This window comes from Somniosus microcephalus, chromosome 1 (assembly GCF_052327205.1).
Source record: "Somniosus microcephalus isolate GS21.2 chromosome 1, FLI_Smic_1.0, whole genome shotgun sequence".
NCBI lineage: Eukaryota > Metazoa > Chordata > Chondrichthyes > Squaliformes > Somniosidae > Somniosus > Somniosus microcephalus.
In genome coordinates, this window is record NC_140987.1 from 75,382,066 (window position 1) to 75,394,919 (window position 12,854).

The 12,854-nt window shown below is 44.1% G+C and overlaps 1 protein-coding gene across 4 annotated transcripts in view; it reads right to left on the bottom strand.

Annotated features, from left to right (window-relative positions):
- tnksa (tankyrase, TRF1-interacting ankyrin-related ADP-ribose polymerase a) overlaps positions 1 to 12,854 on the bottom strand; it is a 205,264-nt gene that overhangs the window by 97,007 nt on the left and 95,403 nt on the right. For 3 of the 4 annotated variants that reach the window (XR_015077716.1, XM_085983225.1, XM_085983203.1), the window contains exons 5-6: positions 7,064 to 7,139; positions 2,875 to 2,922 (exon numbers count right to left, since the gene is read on the bottom strand). Coding sequence is in view for 3 of the 4 variants with exons in the window: in XM_085983225.1 (XP_085839351.1) it covers positions 2,875 to 2,922; positions 7,064 to 7,139 (124 nt within the window). In the remaining variant the exon portion in view is untranslated. The remainder of the gene's footprint in view (positions 1 to 2,874; positions 2,923 to 7,063; positions 7,140 to 12,854) is intronic. The other variant, XM_085983213.1, reaches the window with a different exon arrangement.

Consider the following 12,854-nt stretch of genomic DNA (forward strand, 5'->3'; position numbering starts at 1 on the left):
ATGTTGGCCTTTATTACAAGGGGGTTGGAGTACAAGAGTAAGGAGGTCTCACTACAATTGTACAGAGCTTTGGTGAGACCGCACCTGCAGTATTGTGCACAGTTTTGGTCGTCTTATCTGAGGAAGGACATACTTGCCTTGGAGCAGTGCAACAAAGGTTTACTAGATTGATGCCTGGGATGAGAGGGTTGTCCTATATGAGAAGAGATTGAGTAGATTGGGCCTATACGCTCTGGCGTTTAGAACAATGAGAGGTGATCTCACTGAAACGTAAAAGATTCTGAGGGGGATTGACAGAGTAGATGCTGAGAGGTTGTTTCCTCTGGCTGGAGAGTCTAGAACTAGGAGGCATAGTCTCAGGATAAGGGGTCAGCCGTTTAAGACTGAGATGAGGCGGAATTTCTTCACTCAGAGGGTTGTGAATCTTTGGAATTCTCTACCCCACAGGGCTGTGGATGCTGAGTCATTGAGTATATTCAAGGCTGAGATACATAGATTTTTGGGCTCATGGGCAATCAAGGGATATGGAGATAGGGCAGGAAAGTGGAGTTGAGTTCAAAGATCTTACGGAATGGCGGAGCAGGCTCGAGGGGCCGTATGGCCTACTCCTGCTCCTAATTCTTATGACATTGTAGGCACAATGTGAAGCTCAGTAATATAGTGTGTTCTCCTATGGATCTTCCATCCACAAGGGATGAAAGCTGCAAAACCTGATAAGTGAACAGACCTGGCAACCAAGTGTAAGGATGCATTTTTTAGTTAAGGGTCAGGTTCTGGAAAGGGCCGATTCCATATTTGCCATCCGAGTTTAGCAAGGGGTTGAATACAGCACACTTGAGTCACGGGGAGAAAGGGGAAAAGAGCGGCGATAGAAAGAGGAGAATAAAACGAGATGTACAGAAACCCACTATATGACCATACAAAGCTGACGGGCATAAAAGGTAAAAATATAGAATAAATTTACTCCACTGAGGCCACAAAAGAAAATGGACAAATGCTCAATCACATGCATACTCAAGAAACTATCAATAGTCAAAATAGCAAATGGTAAAAACTTTTGATCTCCATAAAGTTTCCGCCTTGAATCTGAATGCACAGACCTGAAGCATATATTCTTCTCAGCTGAATGAAGTGTGTATGTGGGTCACTATCCTGTTAAGTACCTACAGTGATGCACAGATTCCTACACCCACTTTCGAAAGAAGTTGACGAGGAAACAAAATCCAAGTGTCAGCATTTTTACATCAAGGAAAAGACATCTGTATTTACAACTCGTAGCATATTTTGTATGTGTATTTTCATATAAGTTCATCAAGATGGCATATCACTGCTGTAGTCCCATTGGTCTATACAAAATAACCCTCAACGATATCCCTTTGGTCGGGCCGGACATTCAACCTTGATCTCTGTGCAGGAATTTCTTCCCCTCCAGTTTATTAAAAATAAAAGTCTATTCAAGTGCAAGGTTAGACATTTTGTCATTCCACTGCTACCTTGAAAGAAAGCCATCAGTTTGAAGCTACAGTATTTGAGTTCTTGTAATCTGTGCTGTTTCTATTGTATAGCTGTTTGTGAAATTCTGCACACAATGCACAAAAAACAGCATCAGCAATCTATCAGCAACTTTATGCCCTCATGTCCAAACTCCCCCATGTAGCACAAGAAATAACTTCACAAAGGCCCAATTTATTCCGTCTCCAACCTTGCCGTGAAACCAGTGAAAGGAGAAATTTATATCCGTTTGGTAACTGTACATCTAGTTCCCATCTTTCCGTCTTCACGCTGATCTTCACCGTCCAACAGGATGCACAAAAAACCTAAGAATGGAGTTTTCCCTCCCTTCCAATTTTTACCTGGAATCTACCTCGTGACTCAGCAGGAACGGTCAACATTTGGCCATGTGCACAACGCAAGAATGAGTCAATGCTTAGGATTTCAAGCCAAGATGTCTGAATGGCAAGCCAGCATTACATCAACTGACCGCAGGTAATAAGTGTGTTTATCTTAAAACTTCTTTGGGACGAGGAGATTTATAGCTTGAAAATGAGGTGCATTATGTAACTCGTTTAGGATTTGAGTGTTGTATAACATTTTTCAAGCATTCACTGAAGAACTGCTATCTAAGTGCTCAATTACATATGTTTCCTTATCTCTAGCTACCATGTAAGGTTTTCCCTAGGTTATAGAAGAATCTACAATGAAATCTGGGCAGATGTCTATTGAGCATTTTCACCAGTTTGAATTTTTCTTGTGCATCTATGTATAAAAACAGATTTTCCAAGTCCTCAGAGGTACCTGGCCTGCCATGAGCACAGATCAGAAAACCGCAGGTGCAGTGCCCGCTATTTGCTGTCCATTGAAATCAATGGATTAAAAAATCATTGGCAGCGTAGCCACGTTTTTATGATCCAGAGGGCCATGACTCAGAAAAAACGATAAACTTTTATTAAAATCATAGCTATCTCAGCTCTGGTCACAAGCATCTTGAAACCTAATATTTTATACATTACAGACTACATATATTTTAGCCAGCAAATCATGCTACTTCAGCAAGGTATCAGCAACATAATCATAAATAAAGTAGCATCCTGATCCACACACAAGTTGGTATTCATTTCCAAAATGCACTAAGTCGAGCATTTTTGTCAGAAACCATGGAGGTGAAATTAGGACAGAGGGAGGGGAAACAAAAGGGAGTGAATACATGGACTGGCAACACTGCAAGCTGCAATATTTAAACTTTACATATAATCAGCCATTTACTTATATATCCCACATCCATTAAATTATGGATATAAAATTTTTGAACAAGTCACAGACCGTAGATTTGACACTGCAGTATCAGTAAATAACCATAGTGCATAAGAAGTGTACCATATTTCCATTTCTACATCGTAGACTGATGGGGTGAGGTTCTGCAGTCTGCAATGTCAAAAATGAAAAAAAATTCTTATTTAGTAAAAGTAATCACTATATACCAGTCTGAGCTTAGGTTTGCGCAAAAACATTAGTGATAGTAAACTATGTATAACATTCTTAACACTCAAGTAGTTCATTAAGAAAACATTGTTATTTGAGTTATTGCGGCCATTCTGTGTAACCTAAGACATGCAAATACCTTGCGAGGTGCAAAACTTAACATAAAATATTAACTTTACTTTATACCACATTTGATCCAGAGAAACCCAAGCACTATCCATTGTTACAAAAAGCAATAGTGCAAAAGCTGTCTGATTTGCTTTTCTACTGCTTATTGTATTAATTTTCAATGCATAATTTATGAACTGTTTCTCCAATCTTTACTGAAAACTTGCCACTCCAATTTCTTCTCTTTCCACAATATACACGTGAAAACTACAATACTGCACCCTAAGAATTGCACGGTAAATGTAGCAGGCACTTAACACATGAAATGATTAAGTCAGCAAAGGTAGCCAGCTGACCAATAGTTGTATGAGAACATAGAAAAATATTCTGATTTGATAGAATGGTCGACTTTCTGTCATTAGCAAATCTCAATTTTGTAACAAAATTAGCATAGAATATTCAAGCACTTTAAATATCAGTGAAACACTGTTAAAGTAACGAGGGTTTATGCTAACAAAATACTTCACATGCATCGTGTGCAAAAATAGTTCAGGTTTTGTTACAGCAGAGATTTTAGGATTAGTTTCTGAAATGCTTATATTAAAATATGTTACTAGTCAGGTTGGCAACGTAAACTTACGTTGAATTTAAATATAAATTTAGTGCATGCCACCATCCCTTTTTGAGGGGAGCCCCAAATGCGCTTCTGATGATTTTTATCTCCTGCCTTCCTAGCTCATACTTTACTTCATCAAGTAAAAAAATTGGGCCATGGATTTCACAGCTAATGCCAATGCCACTTGATGAAAAACAGGGCACAGAAACAGATGGGTGAAGTTGACCTGAAGATTGTTGTTCTTCATCTCCTTCTGCCACTGATGGAAACCACTTCTACTGAAATGCACTCCCATCTAGTCAGGCTTTCCACCTTGCGACAGATAGGCCAATATACTAACAAATGAAAACATTCAAATCAACCAGAGCTCTCCCCAAAGACAGTAATAACAAGGTCAAGAACATACCATGTGCATTACTGGAACAACGCACTTTCCAAAAGTAAGTGGCTTATGAATTATAACAAGTTTAATATTGGTCTAATACAGGGGTGTCAAACATACAGCCCGCAGCAGTATTTCATCCAGCCTGCAGCGTGCTATACTTAGGGTTGCCGAATCTCCCAGGTACTGCTTCTCTCAGCCCAGGAGAATTGCGCCTTTTTAAACTTTGTGCTGCAGCAAGCCCCCCGATCTTCCGTGCGACATCATCCGCCGCCCGCACAGAGAGCCAGCCCCTGTTCAGGGGTGACCAGAAACAAGACCAGCTAATGGAAGGGAGAGATGACAAAGCCTGGAGAGGTGCAGGGCTGGGAGAGGGTGAATAGAGACTGGGATTTGCAAAAGGTGCAGGGAGGTTGAGTCTCGGGCAGGGGATTGCAGTCGGAGAGGGGGTCTTGGAGGAGAAGGAGACTAGGGAATGGGGGGCGTGAGATTGCAGTGGAGTTGAGGGGAGGAACAGGGGATTGCAGTCGGAGAGGGGGTCTTGGAGGAGGAGACTAGGGAATGGGGGGCGTGAGATTGCAGTGGAGTTGAGGGGAGGAACAGGGGATTGCAGTCGGAGAGGGGGTCTTGGAGGAGGAGACTAGGGAATGGGGGCGTGAGATTGCAGCGGAGTTGAGGGGAGGAGCAGGGGATTGCAGTCGGAGAGGGGGTCTTGGAGGAGGAGACTAGGGAATGGGGGGCGTGAGATTGCAGTGGAGTTGAGGGGAGGAGCAGGGGATTGCAGTCGGAGAGGGGGTCTTGGAGGAGGAGACTAGGGAATGGGGGGCGTGAGATTGCAGTGGAGTTGAGGGGAGGAGCAGGGGATTGCAGTCGGAGAGGGGGTCTTGGAGGAGGAGAAGGAGACTAGGGAATGGGGGTCGTGAGATTGCAGTGGAGTTGAGGGGAGGAACAGGGGATTGCAGTCGGAGAGGGGGTCTTGGAGGAGGAGAAGGAGACTAGGGAATGGGGGTCGTGAGATTGCAGTGGAGTTGAGGGGAGGAACAGGGGATTGCAGTCGGAGAGGGGGTCTTGGAGGAGGAGGCTAGGGAATGGGGGGGCGTGAGATTGCAGCAGAGTTGAGGGGAGGAGCAGGGGATTGCAGTCGGAGAGGGGGTCTTGGAGGAGGAGACTAGGGAATGGGGGGCGTGAGATTGCAGTGGAGTTGAGGGGAGGAGCAGGGGATTGCAGTCGGAGACGGGGTCTTGGAGGAGGAGGAGACGGAGACTAGGGAATGGGGGTCATGAGATTGCAGTGGAGTTGAGGGAAGGAACAGGGCATTGCAGTCGGAGAGGGGGTCTTGGAGGAGGAGGAGAAGGAGACTAGGGAATGGGGGTCGTGAGATTGCAGTGGAGTTGAGGGGAGGAACAGGGGATTGCAGTCGGAGAGGGGGTCTTGGAGGAGGAGGAGACTAGGGAATGGGGGTCGTGAGATTGCAGTGGAGTTGAGGGGAGGAGCAGGGGATTGCAGTCGGAGAGGGGGTCTTGGAGGAGGAGAAGTAGACTAGGGAATGGGGGTCGTGAGATTGCAGTGGAGTTGAGGGGAGGAACAGAGGTCTGGGGAATGGGGTGGGGTGGGCTTGGGGCACAGCATTTTCTGCAGAGCCGGGAACAGCAGCAGCAACATGCGGAGTGGGAGAGGCGCTGAGTCGGAGAGGCACCGAGAGAGGAGCAGCCAGTAAAGGGCCGAGTGAAACCTGGGGATCTTACTGTGGGTAAATAGTGAAAGATTGTTTCCACTGGCGGGCGAATGGAGAACAAGAGGACAGAGACGGAGGATTCTCACTGCACACAGGGAGCTGCAGCCCTGATTTTACATTGTAAGCTCCAACACATGGAGGAGTTAGATACAGGAAGGCAGAGTATGGGCTGGCAGCAGCCCACTCCTGCTCCTCCACGCTCCACAGAAGGGAAAGTAAAAATACTTTCCCCACCATTTCTTCAGCAGCCTCCAGTGGTCATCTAAGGACTGTTGTTTAGGCCACTGCAGAACTTGAAAACTAGTTGGGAGATTGCATGACACATGCTCCACCTAGTTTTTCACGCATTTTACAGAAGGGTCCTTAAACAGGCCCAGGACCCTTCTTTGCATATTTAAATTGATCCAATGCTGATTTCAGACAGCTGGCAAGGATGCTTAAAAACAGTAAGGACCAATATGGCAGTGATAATGCAGCTGGCGCAGATTAGGTCCAGGACCTCGTGCCCAGAAATTGGTATACATTGTGTCCGTTTTGGGGTGTAAAATGGGCGACATGTATAACAATTCGTACCCCAGTGTGTCCAAATAGCTTTTGCTGAATGTGACCCATGCCGAATGCCAGGATGTCGGATCAGGCCCACCATATAAATTGAGTTTGACGCCCCTGGTCTAATGCAAGATTTAAATGCATCACTAGTAGACAAACAAAAATATCACTATCGGTGTTGTCACTAAGGTATTTAATACATTTGATACTGCTACACTATAGGAAAATTCATAACATTTAAGCCAATACTTTTTAAATATTGCGCAATACATGTCTGGAGATCCTCAATTCAACACCTCAATTTGCGCCCACCACTGCCACTACTGGCGATGGGCCTACAAACACCAGTATTTCACTTGTGTTTATACACCACAAGATGCTCTCTCCAAGCAAACTGCAGCTTGTTTACCCACAGTTCCAGTGAACATAATACTTGCATGCTTTAGTGACATCCTAGTGATGACACAAACTATAATTTAAATATCCCACCTTCCATAGTTTTGTGTGGGGGCTGGTGGGTGACTATAAACATCAAGTAATCTGACAATTTACTGGTACGTGCTGCTACAGGTCTGAACACTGAAATTAAGTCGACCCAACATCTTTCCAGTCAACCAAGGTTTGGCTCTTTACTTTGTTCCTGTACACCTCCGCTTTAGGTAATTAAGGTGGAAAACCAAGTACATATTCTTACCTTTCTTCCGTCACTGGCATGACAGTTTACATTTAACGGAGTAAGCAATGCCATGAGCTTCTCTTCATTACCGCTCCTGGAGAGGAAAACATTACATTTAGCGAAGAAAAAAATCTATTAGAATGTATCAGTAATTCAGCAACTAAAGAAATTATATTTTGAACAATGAAGGAGCTTATAAATAAAGGCAGTGAAAAGGGAAAAGACTTTTATCTATGTTCGATTAATTTAAATACATGACCCACAGCAAAGTTACCACTTGTCAGAATGACCCTTGGGGGAAGAATAAGTACTACGGCTCCAAAAGTCACAATTCAGGTTTCCTTTTTAGTGCACGTTAAAACTTGAAACCAAAATACAAGCAGCGTCTCCAGGCGGAAAATTTCAGATACTTCGCTTTCAGATTTGCTGAATAAAATGCATTTTTTTAGCAGTTATTTTTGTAGCTTATAAATAATGTGACAGCAATAAAAATCCTGACATTAGAGTAGCTTTATTAACATAATGTTACTATTTGCTTCAGTTCATAGTGCCAAAGCTGAAAATTGAAGCCAACTGATCCAGGAAGATGGCTGCCAGCAGTCCAAGGGTTAAATGAAATTATAAATGGAACTTGTGTCGGAATTGGGATTACATTTTTTGCCTACTGAAACAATAATTGTGGACAGCATCAAGCAAGATCAGTTGATGCAATGACTTCTCACTCATGGTCTGTTTGAACCCAAACAGAAGACAGCTTTTAATCATATTGGATTTACTACCACTTCTCTCGACCCCTCCACTACTCTAATTTGTCATCCTGCTTGTCTGACATCCAGTACTGGATGAGCAGAAATTTCCTCCAATTAAATATTGGCAAGACCGAAGCCATTGTTTTCAGTCTCCACCACAAACTCCTTTCCCCAGCCACCGGCTCCATTCCACTCCCTGGCCATTCGTTCCTGGGATATAGGCATCGTTGTCAAGGCTAGCATTTATTGCCCATCCCGAATTGCCCTCGAGAAGGTGGTGGCGAGCACCTTCTTGAACCTCTGCAGTCCCTATGGTGAAGATACTCCAATGGTGCGGTTAGGGAGGGCGTTCCAGGATTCTGACCCAGTGACGATGAAGGAACAAGTGATATATTTCCAAGTGAGGATGCTGTGTGACTTGGAGGGGAACTTGCAGATGATGGGTGTTCCCATGCACCTGCTGCCCTTGTCCTTCGAGGTGGCAGAGGTCACGGGTTTAGGAGGTGCTACCAAAGAAGCCTTGGTGAGTTGCTGCAGTGCATCTTGGAGATGGTACACACTGCAGCCACAATGCACTGGTGGTGGAGAGAATTAATGTTTAAGGTGGTGGATGGGGTGCCAATCAAGTGGGCTGCTTTGTCCTGAATGGTGTTGAGCTTCTTGACTGTTGGAGTTGCACTCATCCAGGCAAGTGGAGAGTATTCCAGCACACCCCTGACTAGTGTCTTGTAGGTGGTGGAAAGGCTTTGAGGAGTCAGGAGGTGAGTCACTCGTCGCAAAATACCCAGCCTCTGACCTGCTCTTGTAGCCACAGTATGTGTGTGGCTGGTCCAGTTAAGTTTCTGGTCAATGGTGACCCCCTCCAGGATGTTGATGGTGGGGGATTCTGCGATGGCAATGCCATTGAGTGTCAAAAGGGCGGTGGTTAGACTCTTGCTTGCTGGAGATAGTCATTGCCTGGACCTTAAGTGGCAAGTAGCATTCTCATCACACATCAGCCCAAGCCTGAATGCCATCCAGGTCTTGCTGCTTGTGGGCATGGGCTGGTTTATTATCTGAGGAGCTGCAAATGGAACTGAACACTGCAATTATCAGTGAACATTCCCACTTCTAACCTTATGATGGAGGGAAGGTCATTGATGAAGCAGCTGAAGATGGTTGGGCCTAGGACACTGCCCTGAGGAACTCCTGCAGTGATGCCCTGGGGCTGTGATGATTGACCTCCAACAACCACAACCCTCTTCCTTTGTGCTAGGTATGACTCCCCCCAGATTCCCATTGACTTCAATTTTACCGGGGCTCCTTGATGGCACACTCAGTCCAATGCTGTCTTGATGTCAAGACAGTCACTTTCACCTCACCTCTGAAATTCAACTCTTTTGTCTACGTTTGGACCATGGCTGTAATGAGGTCTGGAGCCGAGTGGTCGTGGCGGAACCCAAACTGAGTATCAGCGAGCAGGTTACTGGTGAGTAAGTACCGCTTGATAGCGCTGTCGACGACACCTTCCGTCACTTTGCTGATGATGGAGAGTAGACTGATGGGGCTGTAATTGGCCGGATTGGATTTGTTCTGCATTTTGTGGCCAGGAGATAGCTCGGCAGTTTTCCACATTGTCAGGTAGATGCCACTGTTGTAACTGTACTGGAACAGCTTACATGGGATATACAGCACAGAAACAGGCCGTTCGGCCCAACCAGTCCATGCCGGCATTTATGCTCCACACGAGCCTCCTCCCGTCTTTCCTCATCTAAATCTATCAGCATAACCCTCTATTCCATTTTCCCGCATATGCTTGTCTAGCCTCCCCTTAAATATACTTTTCACTTCAACCACTCCCTGTGGTAGCGAGTTCCACATTCTCACCACTCTTTGGCTAAAGAAGTTTCTTCTGAATTCCCTATTGGATTACTTGGTGACTATCTTATATTGATGGCCTCTAGTTATGCTCTTCTCCACAAGTGGAAACATTCTCTCTGTATCCACTCTATCAAAACCTTTCATAATTTTAGAGACTTCTATTGGGTCACCCCTCAGCCTTCTTTTTTCAAGAGAAAAGAGACGCAGCCTGTTCATCCTTTCCCGATATGTATACCCTCGCATTTCTGGTATCATCCTTGTAAATCTTCTCTGCACCCTCCAGTGCCTCTATATCCTTTTTATAACACTCATTATTGTTTAGTTTGTTCTTTCCTTTCAGCGGAATATATTTTTCCTGCACTCTGTCGAACACCATTTTAAATGCTTCCCATTGCTGTTCTACATCGTTGTTTGCCAAAATTGTTGCCCATTAACTGCAGCGCCCCCCCCCATAAGTTTTATTCTCAGCCCCTCAAAAATCAGCTTTTCTCCAATCTATTAACCTGATTTTTGTCATACTTATGTCCTTCTCAATTATATCATCTTAAAGCGTATTATATTATGGTCACTATTGCCTATATGTTCCCCTACTTTTACTTCTTTTATCTGTTCTGGTTCATTCCCCATTACTAGATCTAATAGCAAATTCTCCCTTGTTGGGCTTTTTATATATTGGGTTAGAAAGGAGTCCTGTACACACTGTAGGAACTCCATTCCCTTATCTCCTTTACCTACCAGTGAAGATTCACCAGACTGATTCCTGGGATGGCAGGACTGTCGTATGAGGAGAGATTGGGTCGACTAGGCCTGTATTCACTAGAGTTTAGAAGAATGAGAGGGGATCTCATTGAAACGTATAAAATTCTGACGGGGCTAGACAGACTGGATGCAGGGAGGATGTTTCCCCTGGCTGGGGGGTCTAGAATGAGGAGTCACAGTCTCAGGATACAGGGTAGGACATTTAGGACTCAGGTGGTGGTGAACCTGTGGAATTCTCTACCACAGAAGGCTGTGGAGGCCAAGTCACTGAATATATTTAAGAAGGCATCAAGGGGTATGGGGAGAGAGTGGGAATATGGTATTGAGATTAGCATTTGGCTCAAAATTTTTAAATCAGTAATTGAACCAATTGCACTCTATGGCAGTGAGGTGTGGGGCCCGCTAACACAAGAATTTGCAAAATGGGACAAACACCCAATTGAGATCCTACATGCAGAATTCTGTAAAAGTATCCTCCGGACTCAAAGGAAAACCGTAAACAATGCATGCAGGGCAGAACTAGGCCAATATCCATTAATAATCACTATCCAAAAAAGAGCCACCAAATTTTGGAAACACCTAGAAATGAGCAACCCCCAATGCTATCATTACGAAGCCCTGAAATGCCAAGAGAGGACCATAAAGAAGAATACCCTCAGTCAACTAGTCCTGGGACTCAGTGAAGTAACTACTAACACTACTAACAATAGCCAGCCCCAGGACAGTGACAGCGTAACACAAAGAATTCGACCCAACACAATCGTCGCTAAGCAAAAGGAAAAATATCTGTCATATTGGACAGAAACAACAAAAACCCAAAGCAAACTCAATTGCTACTTGGCCCTAAACAGACAATACAACATGGCTGATTACCTGACCATGGTAAAGGATAGCAAACCGAGAAAAACCTCGACAATGTACAGACTTAGTGAACCTAGCCTGGCAATCGAAAAAGGTAGACACAGGCAGACCCGGCTACCAAGAGAGGACAGGATATGCTCTCACTGCAGTCAGGGAGTGGTGGAGACAGAGATGCACTTCCTCACAGCTTGTAGAAAATATCAGGGCATAAGGGAGAATTTCTACCCAAAATTCACAAAAATATGCCCGGAATTCAGAAATTTGAATGACGACCAAAAACTCCCATACCTACTAGGGGGAAGAGAGAAATTGTGTAACATTAGCGGCACACTATGTTACAGCTTGCCATAAACAGAGGAACAACCACTAAATATAAGAAAAGAGTATATACAAATTATATGAATGTATATTTATACACTCAGGGATATATCTGTTTATACACTGTATGGATAGATCTGTATTTTTGTGTACAACCATGAATGTTTTTCGATGCTTTGGCAACATAAGATGTACCTTGTCATGCCAATAAAGCGATTTGAATTGAATTGAATTGATAGAGGATCAGCCATGATCATATTGAATGGCGGAGCAGGCTCGAGGGGCCGAATGGCCTACTCCTGCTCCTGTTTTTCTATGTTTCTACCTCTCCTGTTCAATTATCAGGGTAGTTGAAATCCCACATGATTATTATTCTATGTTTTTTACACATTTCCCTAATTTGTCTGCATATTTCTTCCTCCACCTCCCTTCCACTATTAGGTGATCTGTAGACTACACCTATCAGTGTGATTGATCCTTTATTATCTTTTATTATCTCTAGCCATATTGATTCTATTTTTGTCTTGTTGATATTTGCATCACTTTTTTCTACTGCCATTATGTTATCCCTAATAAGTACAGCTACTCCACCTCCCCTTTTTCCCTCCCTATCTTTTCTAAATATGTTATACCCTGCAATGTTTAATTCCCCAGTCCTGATTTTTCTGTAGCCATGTCTCAGTAATCCCACTATGTCTGGTTCCTCGCAACGTATGATTGCCTCCAGCTCCCCTATTTTATTACAGACACTGTGTGCATTGCTGTACAGACAGTTTAACTAATTTTTAGTAGGATTTCCTCTCACTTTATGTTTAACTATCTTTTTAGACTTCTGTTATTATTTATTCCCTTCCAGCGAATGTCCTCCCTTACTTTATCCTTTCTTTTCCTGTTTTGTTTATATTTAGACTGGTTAAGTTTCTTGCCGATCCCACCCCCCAAATTAATAGTTTAAAGCCTTTGCCAGCTCCCTATTTACCCTTTCCGCTAGGACACGGGTCCCATCCCGGTTCAGTTGGAGCCCGTCCCAGAACTGGTGCCAGTGTCCCATGAAAAGGAACCCCTCTTTCCCACACCAGCCGTTTAGCCACATGTTAATTCTCCTGATCGGTTCGCTTCTATGCCAATTTGCACGTGACTCGGGCAATAATCCAGAGATTACTACCCTCAAGGTCCTGCTTTTTAATTTAGATCCTAACTCCGGATACTCTTTCAGCAGGGCCTCCACCCTGTTCCTACCTATGACGTTTGTTCCAGCATGG